Source organism: Rhinolophus hipposideros (assembly GCF_964194185.1).
Source record: "Rhinolophus hipposideros genome assembly, chromosome: 12".
NCBI classification, from domain to species: domain Eukaryota; kingdom Metazoa; phylum Chordata; class Mammalia; order Chiroptera; family Rhinolophidae; genus Rhinolophus; species Rhinolophus hipposideros.
The window spans coordinates 24,077,104-24,095,175 of record NC_138058.1 but is presented as its reverse complement, the minus strand read 5'-3'; the positions used below and the strand labels follow the sequence as shown (position 1 = coordinate 24,095,175).

The window sequence follows — 18,072 nt, the reverse complement described above, 5'->3', positions numbered from 1 at the left end:
CTTCTTCTATAACACAGAGATAATAATATAATGACCTCACAGGAACATTCCAACTATATGAGTAAATGTGGGGAAGTATCGAGCACAGTTCCTGGCAAGTGGTCCATGTATTTAGTTTCCTTCTTCCTGACCCTCTCACTCCCTGTGCCTTTTCCTATCCGGTCAAATAAGTAAAGTGTCCTCACTTCTCCTTGAAATTAGAAGAAAACTAAGTTACATCTCCTCCACAAGGACTCCTCCCAGATCTAGAGGAGCCCCTTAAAAGGAAGGCACCCTCAGTTCAAAAGACAAAAGGAAAAAAATCGAAGAATCTAAATCCTGAAAATTCTGAGGCTGGTATTTTCCAATCACAGGTTCCTTAACAAGCTGCTACCCCCTAACCTCCCACAGTGGTTCATGAAAGAGATAGGCAAACGGGTCCTGAAAATCACTGAAGGTTTTTGTGCACTCTTCTGTATGAAGTTCTTAGTTTTTTATGAGCTGGGGTGCATTGCCTATGAACCTCAAGGTCTCCTTTTTCCTGTCTCCCTTAAGATCCTTCCAAAAAGGCTAAACATACTCCTCCCCTTCCTTTCCCAGCCTAAACATCCACTGTGGCCATAAAGGTGATTACAGTTTAAAGGCAAGGAGAGGACGTTGCTGTGAGTCAGAGGTCCTTCCATTAAGCTCCCAGAACCCTCTGGGCATACCTGTGTCATCTCTATCCACTGAACCACTAACAGGATTTGTCTTCCATCCCACGGGGCTAGAAACCTGGTTAGGACAAGTTTGCCTCTAATTTAACTTTTTTATATCCTTACTTTCAAGCACAATGCCATTTATCTAATCCTGGGTGTCTCTGATTGGTGATGCAATGGGTGTCATTTTGTTTCTGCTCCTTAGTCATTTTTGTAGTTTCCAATGTATATGCATGTGTGTGTTACACAAAGAACATGAATTGCTTTTATAGTAAGAAAAAAAGATATAGCTCCTTCTGGCTGGATATTTCAGAGACTGGGCTGTCCTGCTTTAGTGCTGTCTGCTACAGTAGAACTGAAAAAGCAGACCTGTTGGCCACGAATTAGAGTGTTCTGAGATGAGAGAAACTCAGGGATTGTGGAATGGATGTGCATGGCTCAAGCTGGCCTAGTGTGAAAATGGGAGTATGATCTAGGTGTCAATATTAATTTCCCTAGGGAGGAGTCCTAGGGTATTGTAGACAGGGGGCTTGGGAGAGCAAGTTTTATCAATTGGAACGGAAAACTTCAATATGTTCACCATTGCAATGGCTATCCTGCCTGGTGCATGTTGACTCCAGTTTATGAGGGGTGAAACTTTGGTGCCAGGCATAATCATTGCTTAGAAAGCGCTCTGAGATGATAAATGTTCCTTAATTTCTTCAGGTTAGTCAGTTAAAATAGAAGTTTGATCCGTGGTAGGGTGGGTTGGAGTTCATAAACTCTGTGGTTCCTTCCAGACATAGAACACTGTTGTAGTTTAGTTGTCAACTCTGTGGGTTCCACAACCGTGGCCTCTCTTGTGAAACTGTTCTCTCTCACCCATTTGTAGTTTTAGGTGATTTTGCCTGTGTGAGGTCTGGATTCCTCCTTGTGTCTCTATGAAACATTCAGGCCCAGACGAAGTGGAAGGCTAGAGGCAAGGCTTTCATGCCAGGCCCATCTGGGGGCACAGCCGCATCTTACTGAGTGGGTGACTTCAGGCAAGGAGCGTCTCTCTGAGTCTCCGTTTCTTTCAACTCAAAGGGGGAAAATAATATTTACCTCACAGGTTTGATGGGATTAAAGGAGGTAGTGTTGAATTCAGTGCATAGAACAGAATAAGTGCTCAATAGATGGTAAATAATAGTAGAGCCTGGGCTCTGGAGCCAGCCTGTCTGGGGTCAATCCCTCCTTCTCTCCTTACTAGCTCTGTAACCTTGGACACGTTCCTTACGCCTCTTGTACCTCATTTCCCCTATCTGTAAGATGGAGATAATAATAGAATTTACTTCAAGGGGTTATTGTGAGAATTCAATAGGGTCATATAGGGGGCATTTCGTTCGAATCCCCCTCTCAGCGATCTGCGGAGAGCTGTTTTTCTCTTGCACTTTTTGTCTTACGTTTTTGCAATAAAATTGCATAAAAAAAAAGTGTCATATACACAAAGTGCCTAAAATCGTGTCTGACACATTCTAAGTGTTCAAGAAAGCTTAGATATTAAAATGATTAATAATAGAGGGTTGGTAATTCCTGTGCTTTGTGCTTGCATGATTGATGTGCGTTATGAGATATGAATGGTGTTGGTTAAATAACCCTGCACCATACTGGAAATAAACAGGTGCACAAATAATATTAAGATGTCATTCTGAGGGGCGGCCAATTAGCTCAGTTGGTTAGAGAGCTCTTAACAACAAGGTTGCCGGTTTGATTCCCACATGGGCCACTGTGAGCTGCGCCCTCCACAACTAGATTGAAACAACTACTTGACTTGGAGCTGATGGTCCCGGAAAAACACATTTAAATGAAAAAAAAAAAAAGATGTCATTCTGATGGCTGAAATAGGAGTATCCCTATGTACTATGATCCCACAGAGGACAGGGCAATTCATTCTGCCTAACTGTGTTGTGTTGGAAGCAAAAGTACTATTTTGCCAGGGTGTGATCCTGATTCTCCCTTATGTGTCAGTGAAACTTTGGAGCTACTTAAAGTGGAGGCCTACAGGCAAAGCTTTTATTATATCAGGAAGCCTGAAGGCGCAGCCTTACGGATGAGTAGCAGTGGTCTGGGGAGCAGAGAGAGGAGGGCAACCAAACCCCAGACAGAAACACAGGATGTGCTCAGTGAGGGGCAAAGCAAAGAAACAGTTAGGGAGGCAGGCTAGTTGGGGCCCCAGTGTAGAAGGGCATGACCATCTTCACCCTACAGAATTGGACTAAAAATCGCACCATGAAGTATTTTTGTTAAACAAATGATATTTCTATATAATACTGTGGGAGCATAGAAGCAAATCCTTTTATTGAGCATACTAAAAATATATTACAGGGGTGGCCGGTTATATATTTTTAGTATGCTTAATAAAAGGTTAGAGCATGCTTAATTTTAGTATGCTTAATAAAAGTTGGTTAGAGCATGGTGCCAATAACACCAAGGTTACCGATTCGATCCCCGATCCCCTCATGGGCCACTGGGAGTTGTGCCCTCCTGAAAAATAAATAAATAAAAATTTAAAAAATATATACATATAACAATGTTCTTATGGTTTTACTCTTGAGAGTTCACGTTTTGCGAAAAGATAATTTTTAAAATTTTGCAGAGTGGTGAGAGGGTTAGGTATCTTAAAATCTGGACACCTCTGGTTCCTTTCCCTCTGCAGAACAATGCTCTGACTGTATACAGCCTTTCACATCTGCTGTCTTGGGAGTTCTTTTTCTTAGTTTCTTTTGTTGTTCACTGTATGTCTACCTTATCCCCAAACACCATGAGGGCTGGTTTTTTGTTTGTTTGTTTGTTTTTTAATTTTGAAGTAATTTCAGGCACAGAAAAATTGTGGGTAAAGTTCAAAGAATGCTTGTGTATTCTTCACCCAATTCCCCAATTTTTAAGTTGTTACGTTTGTCATATACTTTATCAGTTTCTCTTTATGTATATACATTGTTATGGATAGGATTGTGTCCCCCGCCCCAATTCATATTTTGAAGCCCTAGCTCCCAGTATCTTAGAAGATCATTGTATTTAGAAATAGAGCCTTAAAAAGGTAATAATGTTAAAATGAGATCTTAAGGGGTCTTAATCTGACTGGTGTCCTTATAAGAAGAGGAGATTAAGACATCTGGAGATATGCTGCCAGAGAAAAGGCCATGAGGACAGTGAGAGGGCAGACATATGTAAGTCAAGGAGAGAAGCCTCAAGAGAAAACAAACCTGCCAATACCTTGACTTTGGACTCCCAGCCTCTAAAACTGGGAGAAAATAAATTTCTGTTGTTTGAGGCAACCAGTCTGTGGTATTTTGTTATGGCAGCCCTAACAAACTAATATTTATATTTTATTATGCTAAATTATATTATACTATATGTACACATATTTTTTTCGAACCATTTGAAGGTAAGTTGCAGACATGATGCCCTTTTGTCTCTAAAAGCAAGTACATTTTCTTAGGTAACCACAATTGACTAGTTAAATCAGGAAATTAACACTGATACTGTGGACGGAAAAGGGACCACAGGTCAAGCCTGACAAGCTCAGGAGACTGAAAATAACCACATAAGATGGTCTGAACATAAAAATTCCTAACTAAAAGTGAGTCTGGCCAGTAGTCACATCCTTGGCCTGTAGCTTCCTTGACAAAGGTCAATCTTTATCTTAAGTGAGCCTACTTGTTGTGTTTTGCATCTAAGATAACATACCCTTGGAATGTCAGAGTAATCTCTTTTTCCGAACGCCACAGAGAGCACAACTCACCATATCAGAGCTGGAAACTACACAATCCCTCATTGTTATCTCCCCCCATACTATTTCTACGTATTATAAAATGCTATTAACTATCCTGTACCAACTAATGTAAAAGAAGTGTGTGTCTCTCCATTTTACTTTTTATCCAATCTGAGAGATTTCCCCATTTTGCTTTCTCCCACCTCCTTAATGTACACCCAATGGATTTCATGTAACCCTCCTCCTTTGATTCTAATGTATAAAATAAGTGGCAAACCCGCCATTTTCCGGAGCATTTTCTCAATCCGTTGAGACTGCTTCCCGGCAATTGTCGTCAGTTTGGCTCAAATAAACTCTTATAAGCTTTCTTTTTGCCTGGATGTTTTTTCGTCAACAATACCATGCTATTAACTGTTCTACAGACCTTATCAATATTTTGCCAATTGTCCTATAATGTCCTTTATAGCAAAAGACAGAGAGAAAAAAAAGAATAAAAGAGAAAAAAAAACCAATTTTTTGATTCAGAAATCATACATTGCATTTAATTGTCACGTCTAGACTCCTTTAATCTAAAATAGTTCCTCATTCTTTGTCTTTCATGACTGACATTTTCAAACAGTAGAGGCTACTTTTCTTGTATAACAGCTCTCAATTTTGGCTTCTCTTGAGGCAGGATAGATGTCCTGGGAAATTGACAACCCCCTCCAGAATACAACGTGAGGAACCTCACTGGTTATACAAGCAGTCAGTGACTACCTGCAGCTGGAGAAGAACAAGAACCAGTTTCATCCAGCAAGGCTAATCCCCCACCCAGACGTGACCTTTAGCTAATTATGTTGTTATAATCTTATTTACGTTGCAGTTACTACGACACCCGGCACGCATCTGACGCTGTGACAGTTCCAGAGGAGCCAAATAAGGAAGAAAGAGCGGGGAACTAAGGATCCCACCTACTGGGAGGAAACTGATGAGCCTGTCAATGGGTCTTCACCAAAACCTGCTCCCAGAGAGGTATAAATAACCCTGGTCCGGATTTCCTCCGCGGATCTTAATCTCTGAGTGGGCCAGCACTTCCCTCTCAAGTGTGCACTTTCAATAAAGTTCCTGTGCTTTCCCGCGTCTGTCTCCCTCTTGAGTTCTTTCTCCTGCTGAAGACAAGAACCTGGTCACTCCTCTCTTGGACATCCCCATGAGCCTCTAGCGACAGTCTGATATTTCCTCAAGACTAAATTATGATCTATAGAATATTTCAAAATTTCAGGAATATGGCCTTTTCCTGGATTGTTTTAACATTTCAGGTCTGTCCTCTCTTCTCTCAGTGTGTAAATGGAAAATCAGTAACATTTTTTTAGAGGACTCAATGGTGTAGGATAACCATTACATTTTCAGACTTGTTAAGAGTTCTGAAGTGGTGTGTCCAATGCGTCATGTCTGGGGACACACAATGTGTGTCTCCCATTACTGGTGGTAACTTTGATCACGTGTTTACGGTGATGACTGTCAGGTTTTTCGGCTGTAAATTTACCTTTTCTATTAGTACGAATTTTGTGGAAGAGATACTTTGAGACTACGCAAATAGGGCAGCCAGATAAAATACAGGAAGCCCAATTTAATCTGAATTTCACACAACCAACGAAAACTTTTTTGAATGTAAGTACGACTCTCCTCCCAAATTATCTAAAATTCAAATTTAGTTGGGCGTCTTGTATTTTTATTTTCAGGATCTGGGAGTCCTCTATGAGAATATCTTGTTCCAAATCCAACTTCACCCAGTTGTTTTGACATCCATTGAGGATTCTGAATCAATTTTTACTATGGGTTGCCAAATAGTTCTTTTCTAACTCCATCATTCGTCTACATTTATTAGTTGGTATTTTATCTATCTTTTCATACACTCTTTACAGCGCCTTGCACCCAGAAGGCGCTCAGATATTTGTTCAAGCAATGAATGAACAAACGCTAGTGTTGGCTTGGGCACCACCAACTGCGTCTGGCAGGGGCTTGCCTTCCGCAGCCAATCACCGCACGCTGCCGAGGCTTGCGAGCCTTCCAGGGTCCAATCAGAAGCAGGGCTTCACCCGACAGGGACTAATGGGTGCGGGCGGGAGGCGGGGCCTGACACGCGCCAGCCGTATAATCGCGCGGCCCGCGCCCGCGTTTCTCTCCCTGCACCGACACCCGCGTGGGCAATGGCTGCTGCCTCCCTCGTGTCCACGCTGGCCACCCGGCTGCTTCGGCCCGCCCAGAACTGCCGCCTCCGCCATCGTCCCTTCCACCTCTCGGCAGTTCGGTAAGAGGGTCGGGAGCTGGGGCAGCGCCGAAACCAAGGGCAACCGAGCGCGGGGGGCCGCCTGGGCTCCAGAGGGAGCCGAGGGACTTCCCCGAGCATCTCCGTCCCGGGCGGTGGTGGCCACCGGGAAGGGTGTGGCGGGGCGACGTGGCAGCCCAGCGCGGCCGCAGCCGGGGACCGGGGCGCTCGCTTGACGGGGTGGGCTGTTACCTGGAGCCCTCCTTTCGGAGGGAGCCGGTCTCCTTCAGGCTCGCGGCGTGTCCCTGTGCCGTGACCAGTCCGCGGGCGGGCCGGGTACCCAGCAAAGGCACTGGAGGGCTCTGAGGTGCCCCGATTTACGGGGACAAACGGAGGTCACCGGCCAGCACCCGCCCCCGCCCTTGGCGGTGATGCTGAGCGGTCTTGGAGAAAGCTGAGACGCTTTGGTGAGCGCCGGCGGGGCGCTGAATGAGCTGCCTTCAGCGAGCGGTCCCTTCCCGGGACCCTAGCGGCGGAGGGGGTAGGTGCAGTCTGATGAAATCCTGAGCCCGCTGGCTCCCGTGGTACCCGCGCTTCCCTCCTCCAGGTAAGTGTGACTCGCGCTGCTCTTCGCGCTGCCCATCTCCCTCCCACGAGAATCAATTTGCGCTGGTCACTAGGGCTTTGACTGCAGCCCACTCAGCTGGTCAGTGCCAGGCTGAGTAAATGGAGGTGATACATACCCGAGAGGAGAAGGGAAGTTTACCTGGGGAGGTAATAGGTTTCTCCTCATCTTTCTGGACCTCAAACTCGCATTCTTAAATCTAGGTTGAAGTCTTTGGGCGGGAGGACGGAACGGGGCGGGGGGGGGGGGCTGTGGTTTCTCTCCCTAGGTCTGTGCACTCCCCTAAATCTTTAGAGCCTTTGCATCGCCAGAGACCTAAGCCTGGTAACAGCAGCCCCCTCTTTCGTCCAGGCACGGGGCTAGGCTGCAAATTCAGGGATGATAAAACCTGTTCTTTAATGGCACTCACCTAGCAGTCAGGGGGCAGAACACGTGTAATTTCCACTCATTCTAAAAATGTTTTTAGATACAGTGCCAAGGTGCCATTGAAGCACAGAATGCGGATATATGAGCTCTTGAAAGAAGACCTGGGAGGGGGCACTCAAGGCTTTTCTTGGTCTGGGCCTGACCTGCCTTTCCAGCCCCATCTCTCATTACTAGACGGTTCTCCTCCCACTTCCCGTCTTCCTGAGTACTGGCCACGTGTGCCTGTGGCTTTCATGACTGAAAAGAGATTTATAAAGATCCTCTAATTCATTACCTCAAGTACTGGACCAGTTGGCTTATTCTGCAGTAACAACTGCCCTCCTTTCACTTGCCTTTCTGAGTGAATAAGTAAGACTTCCAAACCTCTGAGGACAGTACTATGTTTGGTATTTACAGTTCTGCTATATTGCTTTGATTACTGTTGGCTGGTAAAACAAAACTTTTTTTTTTTTTTTAAATATGAGTTTACATGTATTCCTTTTTTGGAAGGAGGTGGTTTCAGGCGAGAGGGTTTCAGGAACCTCAGCCTGCCCTTAGAGTACTGTGGTCTAGGAGACAATGGGATACAGGGAAAAATGGAATTTGGAAGCAGAGATTTGTATTTGTGTCTTTATAACACAAATTATAACAGCCCCAAGGTAACTGAGAGCATGCAAACCACCTACTAGTACTTAACAGATATTAGTGCCATTCCCCTTTGTGTCTTTCTTTACTGGTATCTGCTTCCATTAATTAGTGGATAACAGAACTCTTTAAAATAACATGATCAAGAATTGTAAAAAGCACCCGATGTTAATTTTTCATGGAAAATTACAGTACTGTAAGCTATTGCATCAGGAGGAAATTGAAGATGCTACTGACTTGGATTTTAGTTTTGAATTTTATTTGAACAATCCTCTTGACTTCTTTCTAGTTCATAATTTTAATGGAAAATTTTCTAAACACATCAGCATTTAATTAAAAAGAGCATTTAATTAAAAAATAACTATTAGCTAATACATTTTGGAATCCTGTGGGACTGAGCTAAGTCTGTGTTTCTGTTTGTTTTGGGGTAGTAGTTACTCTTTCTGCCTCTTGGCAAAAGGGATGATGGGAAATTAGGTAATGACTCACTCACAAGACTGTTTCATTCACATTTTATACAGTTGTGTGGTATGCAGAGGAAATCTAAAATAATTACATTATGAGAGCTATTCAGGCACAGTGCATTGTGGCTTTTTTTTTCTTTTTTTTTTGGTTCTTGTTACTTTTGAGTTTTTTTTTCTTTTTAAAGCAAATTGGCATAACATCCAGAACCTGCCTTTGTGACTTGGAACACTGAATTTTCCCAGAACTCTGTGTCCTTAATTTTAGTGTCATTCTGAGCCCAAATGTGCTGCTACCATTTTCTCCAAGTTTATTGCATTCAAAAGGAACTTTTTAATGAACTGCAAGCTAAATCCTCCTCACTAAATATATATTATATATATTCACTCACACACACACACTATATACATATATATATATATACATATATATGTATATATATATATATATATATATATATATATATATATATATATATATATATATCAGGGATGCCAAAAAAATGTATACAAGTGGACACTTTGGTCAACGTTGCTCAAGCAGTACGCCATAATCAGAAGTATCTGGACACTGATGGTAACCACTTTGAGCACCTCTTGTAATTGCAGAGGTCAAACGTGACTTGTATTCGTTTTTTGTTGGTATATATTGAGTATTACAGTTGTAATAGTTTTTTCCTTATGAATGTATAAAATATATCTCCTGCATGTTAAGCATACATATGTATGTGTAAAATATATGTATTAAGGATACATGTGTATGTATATGTAGATATAAATCTAACCAACAAAAGAGAGTAAGAAATTGATTTTTATTGAATATATAGGTGTTTGGAGCTTTATATATGTTATTTCATTCAACATAAGTGAGTGTCCTAAGCCTTCTGTAAGTAGTCTTTCACTCTATAGTTTCCTAGGGTTGGGAATGTATTTCTGGCCTGGGGCGGTTGTTCCTGGTACTATATAGATAAGGAATGTTGCCATGGGTATTAGTATCAACAAAGCCCATCGCTTCTCGCCTTTTGGCTAAGATCAAGTGTAACAAAGCTCTTGTGATGAAGTCCCCTTCAACTCTAATTCTGAAATGAATTTGTAAATATTAACATGTTTGCAATTCCTTAATGTGCCATGAGTGTACATAAAATGCTCTTATTATTTTGTGCTGTGCTAGTATCATTACATAAAATCTGGGTAAAAGTATTTGGTTTGCTATAAAATTATGCTATCGTCTTAATACCTCACAAGATGCAAATACAGATTAATATAAGGGTTAGGTATAAAATTACAGCATTATATCTAAGACATTGAAATTTGGTTTAAAGTAGGTATTTCATTGTAATGCAAGTAAAAAGCAGGCATTGAAGGCTTAAGGACTGTTAAAACATTTAAATTCCATTTAAATTAATGGGCCTTGAGACATAATCATGTCTGAACCACACAAGACATCCAGTACCATGATACCTATTGTCTTTGAGTACTAAATATGTGCCACAAGGCAGAATAGATTGTTTCAATGTTTCAAACAATTGTATGTTTCATTGGTTTTGAGGTTGGAGCATTCCTCATGACACTGAGGACACAAAGTGTACAGCACGATTGTTTGATTTACATATATTGTGAAATGATTACCACAGTAGGTTAATTAACATCTTTCATCTCATAAAGATCCAATAAAAAGAACAGAAAATTTCTTGTGATGAGAACTCTTAGGACCCACTCTCTTCATGACTTTCTGTGTATCATACAGCAGTGTTAGCTATAGTCATCACATTGTACATTACACTCCTGGTACTTACTTGTCTTCTAACTGGAAGCTCGTACCTTTTGACCACCTTCCTCCAATTCCCCTCCCACACCCCCCAACTTTTGGGTATTTAATAACACTTTTTTTGTAGTCTGATTTTTTCACTTTTTTACAATAATTCAAGTTAGTATTTGGTTTTGTGACGCCTGTCTTCTGCAGAAATGAAGCTGTTGTTATTTCTGGAAAGAAACTTGCCCAGCAGATCAAGCAGGAAGTGCGGCAGGAAGTGGATGAGTGGGTGGCATCGGGCAACAAACGGCCGCATCTGAGCGTGGTTCTGGTTGGTGAGAATCCTGCAAGTCACTCCTATGTCCTCAACAAAACCAGGGCTGCTGCAGATGTGGGTATGTGTCACGCTCAGATCCCAGGCCAACTCCACTGTAATTTATCATTCCTGTTTTTCTGACTAGAAGCCCAAGCAGAGGAGGCTAATGTGATTGAACTGTAGCCAGGACTTTGGCATAATGAAAGCAGGCTGTATCAGTTGGGAGGCGTATAGACTAGGACAGAAGGAACGGCGTGGTTGGTATTCTTGGTGTCTTCTGAAAAGTAAGCTGAATTCTTAGTTTATCGGATCTTTGCCTGCCATTCTTAGTCTTGACGTGGGACAGGAGGGCTTGGACACAGCTGACATCTGCTTTAAGCATGATGGTGAGCATCTCTGACTGAGGTGTTTCAGGACTTGGGGTTGAAGGCAACAGAGTGTTGGGGGGACGATGGAGGAGACCTCAGTGAGGTAGCCTAGGGCACAGTCAGATTTGAAGGAAATGAATGACTTCTGGGAAGTAGCTTCGATTTCCTCACCAATTGGTTCAAAGACCAATGACATTCTGTGGGTTAGAAGTGGTTGGAGTTTTGAATGCAGAAAGCGTGGACCTGGGCGACGGGAGGTTTGTGTTCTAGGCCTCGCTATGCCATGGACTTGGTGTGGTGGTAAACCAGAGGGGGGTGGGCTTTCTGTGGGTCAGTAGTCTGAGCGCCAGGTGCCCTGCCCTGCTGAAGGGCTGTAACAGCACTGGCATGGCTGGGCGGTGCTACTGGATTCTGAGTCCTTGGTCTACTCTATTCTGTATTACTGAGGATTGACACCTCCTGCCCTTTTCATTGAGAACCTTTAGAACCTCTATAGCCCACCATGGCTTTCTAAGACATTGGGAGGTACCATGGTGCAGTGGAAAGAACAGGGACTTTGGAACTGGAAAGACTGGCTTCGTCACTAGCTGGCTTTTGTTTCCGTTTTGCTGTGCCTCAGTCTCCTGCCCATAAAGGAGGTTGAGGAGGACCACGTGGAATATGTACAGCAAATGTTTCATGGTGATCACTTCAGTTATGTAAATGTTGACTAACTATGGTGCACCCCTGAAACTAATACAATATTATATGTTAACTATGTTTTTAATAAAAATCTTTAAAAAAGAAAATGTCAAGCCAGCGTTCTCTAGTGTGTATATTTGTGAAGTTACTGTTTTAGGCTGCTTTTTGAGCCGATTCAAGCTTTTCAGCTACCAGGGTGGGTGTGATAATAGAAAACTTCAAAGGTAGAAGACTGTGGCAGGCAACATATTACAGCATTGCTCGTGAAATGCTTAAATGTTTTTTAACCTTGACATTTTCTTAATAGGAATCAACAGTGAGACAATTGTGAAACCAGCTTCGGTTTCAGAGGAAGAAGTGTTGAACTTAATCCATAAACTGAATAATGATGATAATGTCGACGGCCTCCTTGTTCAGCTGCCTCTTCCAGGTGAGTTCTGGGCGCCACCATGTAAAATTTTGGAGGAGTGGACTGACTTGGTTACGTTATACAGCTGGCCCCTCGTATGAATTGGACTTAAAGGGGAGGGAAACTCAAGAGACTGAATATTTCATTAGATACGGGACAGACCTACTGAGGGGGAGGAAGCAGCTGGCCACCCTAAAAATATGCCTTTCTGGATATTGATTACCTTAAGCTGGTTATTAAGAAACAAAAGCCTCAGGGAAAAGCTTTGACCTTCCTCCTAATGGCCTAAAGCAATTTAAATAGAGGACCTGCTCCAGGAAGGGAGCTATCATTGTAGATAACTGTGGTTTAATACGAACTGGATGTGACAGACAGGGAGGAACCTAGCAAGGCCCTTTGGTCAAAGTTCTCCCTGTGTCCCATTGTTAAAAATGGCCCAGCAAACATTTATTTACCAGACACTTGCTTTTCTATCTCCACGTGAATTGACTTCCTGCCCTTTGAAGTCCCCAAACAAAACTCCCCTTCTCCTTAGCTCAAGATGCCATAGAAGCCTTAACTGCCCAGTCTGTCCTGGGTCTCATTTTTATGGACCACCCCATATACATACATAATAATTTTGGTTGTTCTCTCCTGTTAAGCTATTTTGTGTTACTTTGATTATTAACCTAGCCAGAAGAGTTGAGAAAGGTAGGAGGAAAAATCATTTTTCTTCCCCCACGTCAGAATACAACTTACTCTTTGATTTGCTATTGAGATCTTGACAGGAAAGGACAGTGCATGGTACCAGTTATTGCAGGGAAGAGGATGTTGGCTTTCATATTGGCATTTGGCTTTGGTTGATATGTGTTCCTTCTGTGCAGATGGAAGAAGCAAATTGTCGAGGCAAGTAGAGGCAAACTGTAGAAGGAGACCGGGTCTGTGCAATAAATCAGATGAGCCGGAGTCGAGCAGTGCCAGCTATACAACAGTGACCCCGGCTCTGATTTCTTTTTCAGAGCACATCGATGAGAGAAAGATCTGCAATGCTGTTTCTCCAGACAAGGATGTTGATGGCTTTCATGTAATTAACGTAGGACGAATGTGTTTGGACCAGTATTCCATGTTACCGGCTACTCCATGGGGTGTGTGGGAGATAATTAAGCGAACTGGTAGGTATATCCCGTAATTGTATGTCTGTGTTAGTATTTTAAAAGTACTACTTGCACATAGTAAAAATTCATAGTAGCAAAGAGTGGAAACTCCTACCCCATGGCTTCTAGTCCTACTCCCAGAGTAGTTGCTTATGATTATTTTTGTTATTTAATCCAGAAGCCTCAGTGAAGGAAACTTAAGCTTTAATAGCGGCGATGGTGCACATTCATGCAACATTTTGTACCTTACAAAATGTTTTCTTTAGCCTTCACTATGTCATAGGGCCAACTGACTGATGAGGCCATACGCTTAGCTACTTCTTTCATTATCACAATTAGATTTGTGTCCTAGGCCATCTGCCTTCCTGTTCCTTTGCTTCCCATCCTAAGACAGTCTGGCCCTGCTTTTCATGCAAGTATGTGTATTTTTTCCTAGGCATTCCAACCCTAGGGAAGAATGTGGTTGTAGCTGGAAGGTCAAAAAATGTTGGAATGCCTATTGCAATGCTACTACACACAGATGGGGCACACGAACGTCCTGGAGGTAAGGAAATTGCTTTCGGAGGAGTGTCCTCTTTCTTATGTGAGAGCTTTCAGAGGCTGTCCTGTGGATTTCTGACCGTGTTAACTTTGCGTATAAGCATGGTTAGGCGCTTAGAAATTTTCAGTTATGGCTTTGATAGTTGGAGCTAAGAAGCAATTCTTATTTAAAGTTAGTATTCTGTTCTATGTCATTTGGTAGGAAAAAAGTCTTAAGACCACTGCGAAGGATTGAACTGATGTGTCTGTAGTGTCATTTTGTCAAATTCTGTTAATTTGAGAAAAAGCCTTGAATCAGAGTTATCGTATATCATTATCATAATACGATCCTTCGTGATTATATCAGAAATAATGGCAAAATAAAATATTTCCAGGTATCTTCCAGCACATTTTTTAAAAAGACTGGATAAAAAAAGAAAAAAAAAGATAAAAAAAAAAAAAAAAGACTGGATAATTCTAGTGATATTTTGTTTAGAAAAGGTCAAATTCTTGAAAAATCATTAACTAGGATAAAGATGAAATCTAATTATATCTGACTCCAAAGGGTAGAGCTAGGACCAACAGGTAAAAGTTACAAGAAATCAAGTATTAGTTTTTTTCAAAAATGACAATTGGCTGTCCCAAAAATATGGCACATGAATTTAGTCAATTATTTTTTCAGAGATGTTGAATTTCTACAAGGGTTTGCCTATTTGAGACATAGCCCAGCCCCAGCTTTGATTCAGAAATCAAGACATCTAATTTTTAACTCATAGGTGATGCCACTGTTACAATATCTCATCGATACACTCCCAAAGAGCAGCTGAAGAAACATACAATTCTTGCAGATATTGTGGTCTCTGCTGCAGGTAAGAACACCAGGGACGGGAGGATGTCACCTAAAAGGATGAACCTCTTATCTTAGAATTTGCCCCCCTCACTGCCATTGCATTCATCACTGCTCTGGAATGGACACTGTGAGCTACTTACAAAGATGAGGAGAGTTGTTTGTTGGAATAGTGGTTTCTGGCATTCCATTACAGACTTGATGAGTGAATGTTATTTCTACAGCCTTAAAAGATTTCTATTTACTACATGAAGTTTAAATGTTAAAAACCTTGGTTAATAGTTTCTGTAGGTTTTTATAAAACAAGCTAATTAGATCTTTTAGGTTTCTTGAAATTAAAATTAGGTAAGAATCTGACAGGTGGGATCTTATTTTCAATACTAAATTGATCATTCCGGTTTCCGTTTCCAGGAATTCCAAATCTGATCACAGCAGATATGATCAAGGAAGGCGCAGCCGTTATTGATGTGGGAATAAATAGAATTCAAGATCCCATCACTGCTAAACCCAAGTTGGTTGGAGATGTGGATTTTGAAGGTAAATGGTGTAATTTTTTTTAAATATAAAATAAATACTATCTTTAATGGACATTTAGGACTAATCATTTACTTTAACTGTTAAACTTATACCATTTAAATAATACCATTTAAAATGCTTTCCACAAGAATTAAGATAAATCTTTTTTAAAATTGTAGACATTCTAGAATTATTTTAGGTGTTTGTATCATAAAATTATGGAGACTAGGTATAAATTTTTCAGGGAAATTTTTTTAGGGTTATTTTATAATTAAAACAACTATAAGACTTTTAACAAGTCTGAAAATTTAATGAAGTGATTTTCCTAAACCATTGAGTCTCCTAAAAAGTGTTACAGATTTCTCTTTTTCACATTGAGAGGAGAGATCCCAGACCCAGAATATTAAAATAGTCCAGGTAAAAGCCATATACTTGAAATTTGGGAATTTGATAGATTTCTCCTGTCAGTTCTTAAGGTATCACATTTATTTGAATTTTATGGTGATAATTCTATTTCTAGCTTTCTGTTTATATTAAATCAGTCAGACCTGAACCTAGGCATCTAAGCATTTTTCCTTTAAGATTGAGTTAAAAAAATAACTTACTTCTTACTCTCCAGAAAATTACTTTGCTTAGTGTTTTGGGTAAACAATATAAATAAATATTGCATATAGAGTAAAATTAAGAAAATGTTGTAGGCAGGTATTAATTGAGGCAATGCTTATTGTTATTATAGGTATACCTCACACACAACCTACTGAGATGTTTCTTTTTAAGTTGATTTACTATGGAGGGAAGTGGCTAGTAAATTACAGGTTATTTAGATGTATAAATATTCATTGAACAACTTTGGTTATTATATACATGTTACTTTAGTAGTAGGTTCAAAAGCCTTTACTCTGAAGTAATAAGATGTGATTTCTGTATGAGTTCAAGGCTTATAAAGGTGCTTATGTATATTATTGCTTTTCCTTTGAATGCTTCTTCCATGTGTTAAAATATATACATTTCCTTTGTCATAAATAAAGCAATCTGCCTGTCTTGTTTCTCTATAGGAGTCAGAAAGAAAGCCGGTTACATCACTCCAGTCCCTGGGGGTGTTGGTCCCATGACAGTGGCAATGCTAATGAAGAATACCATTATTGCTGCAAAAAAGGTGCTAAGACTTGAAGAACGGGATGTACTGAAGCCTAAGGAGCTTGGAGTGGCAACTAATTAGCTGTTGTGTCTCCCCCGTCATGAACAGTACTCTACGCCAGTGCAAGAGGCAAAACAGGCCAATAGCAATGCAGTATTTTTTATTTATTCTACTGAAATGATTTTAAATGATGCTTTGTATTTATTGAAAGCTTAAATGGGTGGGTGTTTGGGCACGTAGCTGCAGCACCTCCCAGGGAGCATGCCAGTAATTGTGCTGGGTCCTGTGACCCAGCCTTAAGAGAAACCGTCAACCTAATGATTAGCATGGAGGTCGTTGTCACACTGAGAATGGCTGCTTAACTTTGTCAGATCACTTCAGTTACAATTTGCCTTTTCTAGGATCGCATTTCCCAAGTGCTATTCCAATAAGAGTTGATACTCACGTTAGGTTCTAAACCTTTCGAGTTCAACTGGTCAAACCAAAGGAAAACTGTTGCTAGAGAAAATTAGGGAAAAGGTAAAAAGGAAGAAATGATGGTAATTGAGTAAAAATATTTACTCTAATTTTGTATGTACTGACTGATAACCAGAAGAAAAGTTACATGTTAATAGTATCCTGAGCTGTCATTTTATAGCTTAGTCAGTCACTGGAAAGACGTCTAGGGTTGTTCCATATGTGATTAGCCCGTTTTGTGTGTTACCATTCATGAGGTCTCCCAATTTTAGTTTTCTAGGCTTGAAAGGCTTATTTTATAAATAACTTGAGTGTATTATTATATTTGGTTTTTCCTGTATCTTTAAACTTCATTGTTAAATTTTTGTACTGTTGGGGGTGTCTGTGTGGTTTCTTTGGTAAATCTTGAAACCTATTTTTGAAAAATAAAACTTGGACTTGATAATCATTAGGGCAGCTTGTATAAGTATGCAACTTTTCCACCAAAGACTTGTCAGTAGCTGCCTGCTTTTCTCTGAAGAGCCTGTTGGTTTTCCCCAATAGGTTTTTAAGAGCTTGAGTAATGAATTTTGTTTGTTTATTTGTTCATTTGTTTGTTTAATAAAACAATTCTGAATGGTACGGAATGAATTTCTGAAATACTTTATCTTCCTCCTAATGTATTGTCTTAGTTATGAACTAACCATAGTTAATTTTCCTCATTGGATATAATTGATGTATTCCTATATTTGGTAATACCCAACCCTATGCCTTAAATTGGTTTAAAGAGCTGTGGAGAAACCGGACTAGTCCTTTTAATCTTACATTCCAACAGGTCATGCCAAGGCAGGACCTTAATCTGTAAAACTCATTTAAGTAGTTAGTCTTGTTCTGGCTGTTTTCTAAACCATGTATTTAATTTACACATTATTTAATTTGCACAGGACTTGATGTGCTTGCCAAATTCATCCTCTCTCTCTTTACCCGTGTGTATGTGTGTATTCTCTCTCTCTCTCTCCATATATATATACATACATATGTGTATATATGTATATATATACATAATATATACATATATATATATATATATATATACACACACACTTTTTAAAATTGGTGTGTTTGATTTGACAGATTAGAAGGTATTTGTGGTACGCGTTCTGAGC

At 40.6% G+C, this 18,072-nt stretch overlaps 1 protein-coding gene across 1 annotated transcript; it reads left to right on the top strand.

Moving 5' to 3' along the window:
* The first annotated feature begins 6,512 nt into the window (after positions 1-6,512).
* Positions 6,513-17,548, top strand: MTHFD2 (methylenetetrahydrofolate dehydrogenase (NADP+ dependent) 2, methenyltetrahydrofolate cyclohydrolase). The gene is made up of 8 exons (XM_081068583.1): positions 6,513-6,697; positions 10,755-10,939; positions 12,217-12,339; positions 13,317-13,469; positions 13,888-13,995; positions 14,747-14,839; positions 15,229-15,354; positions 16,389-17,548. The coding sequence occupies exons 1-8, from the start codon at positions 6,597-6,599 to the stop codon at positions 16,550-16,552; spliced, it is 1,053 nt and encodes a 350-aa protein (XP_080924709.1). The 5' UTR covers positions 6,513-6,596; the 3' UTR covers positions 16,553-17,548.
* The last annotated feature ends 524 nt before the right edge of the window (positions 17,549-18,072 follow it).

What these genes read in the sequence shown, in the direction of transcription:
- MTHFD2 (XM_081068583.1), top strand. Translation starts at nt 6,597, where the DNA reads ATGGCTGCTGCCTCCCTCGTGTCCACGCTGGCCACCCGGCTGCTTCGG. An exon ending in TATTGTGGTCTCTGCTGCAG is followed by an intron (nt 14,840 to 15,228) that starts GTAAGAACACCA and finishes TTCCGTTTCCAG; the next exon opens with GAATTCCAAATCTGATCACA. An exon ending in TGGAGATGTGGATTTTGAAG is followed by an intron (nt 15,355 to 16,388) that starts GTAAATGGTGTA and finishes GTTTCTCTATAG; the next exon opens with GAGTCAGAAAGAAAGCCGGT.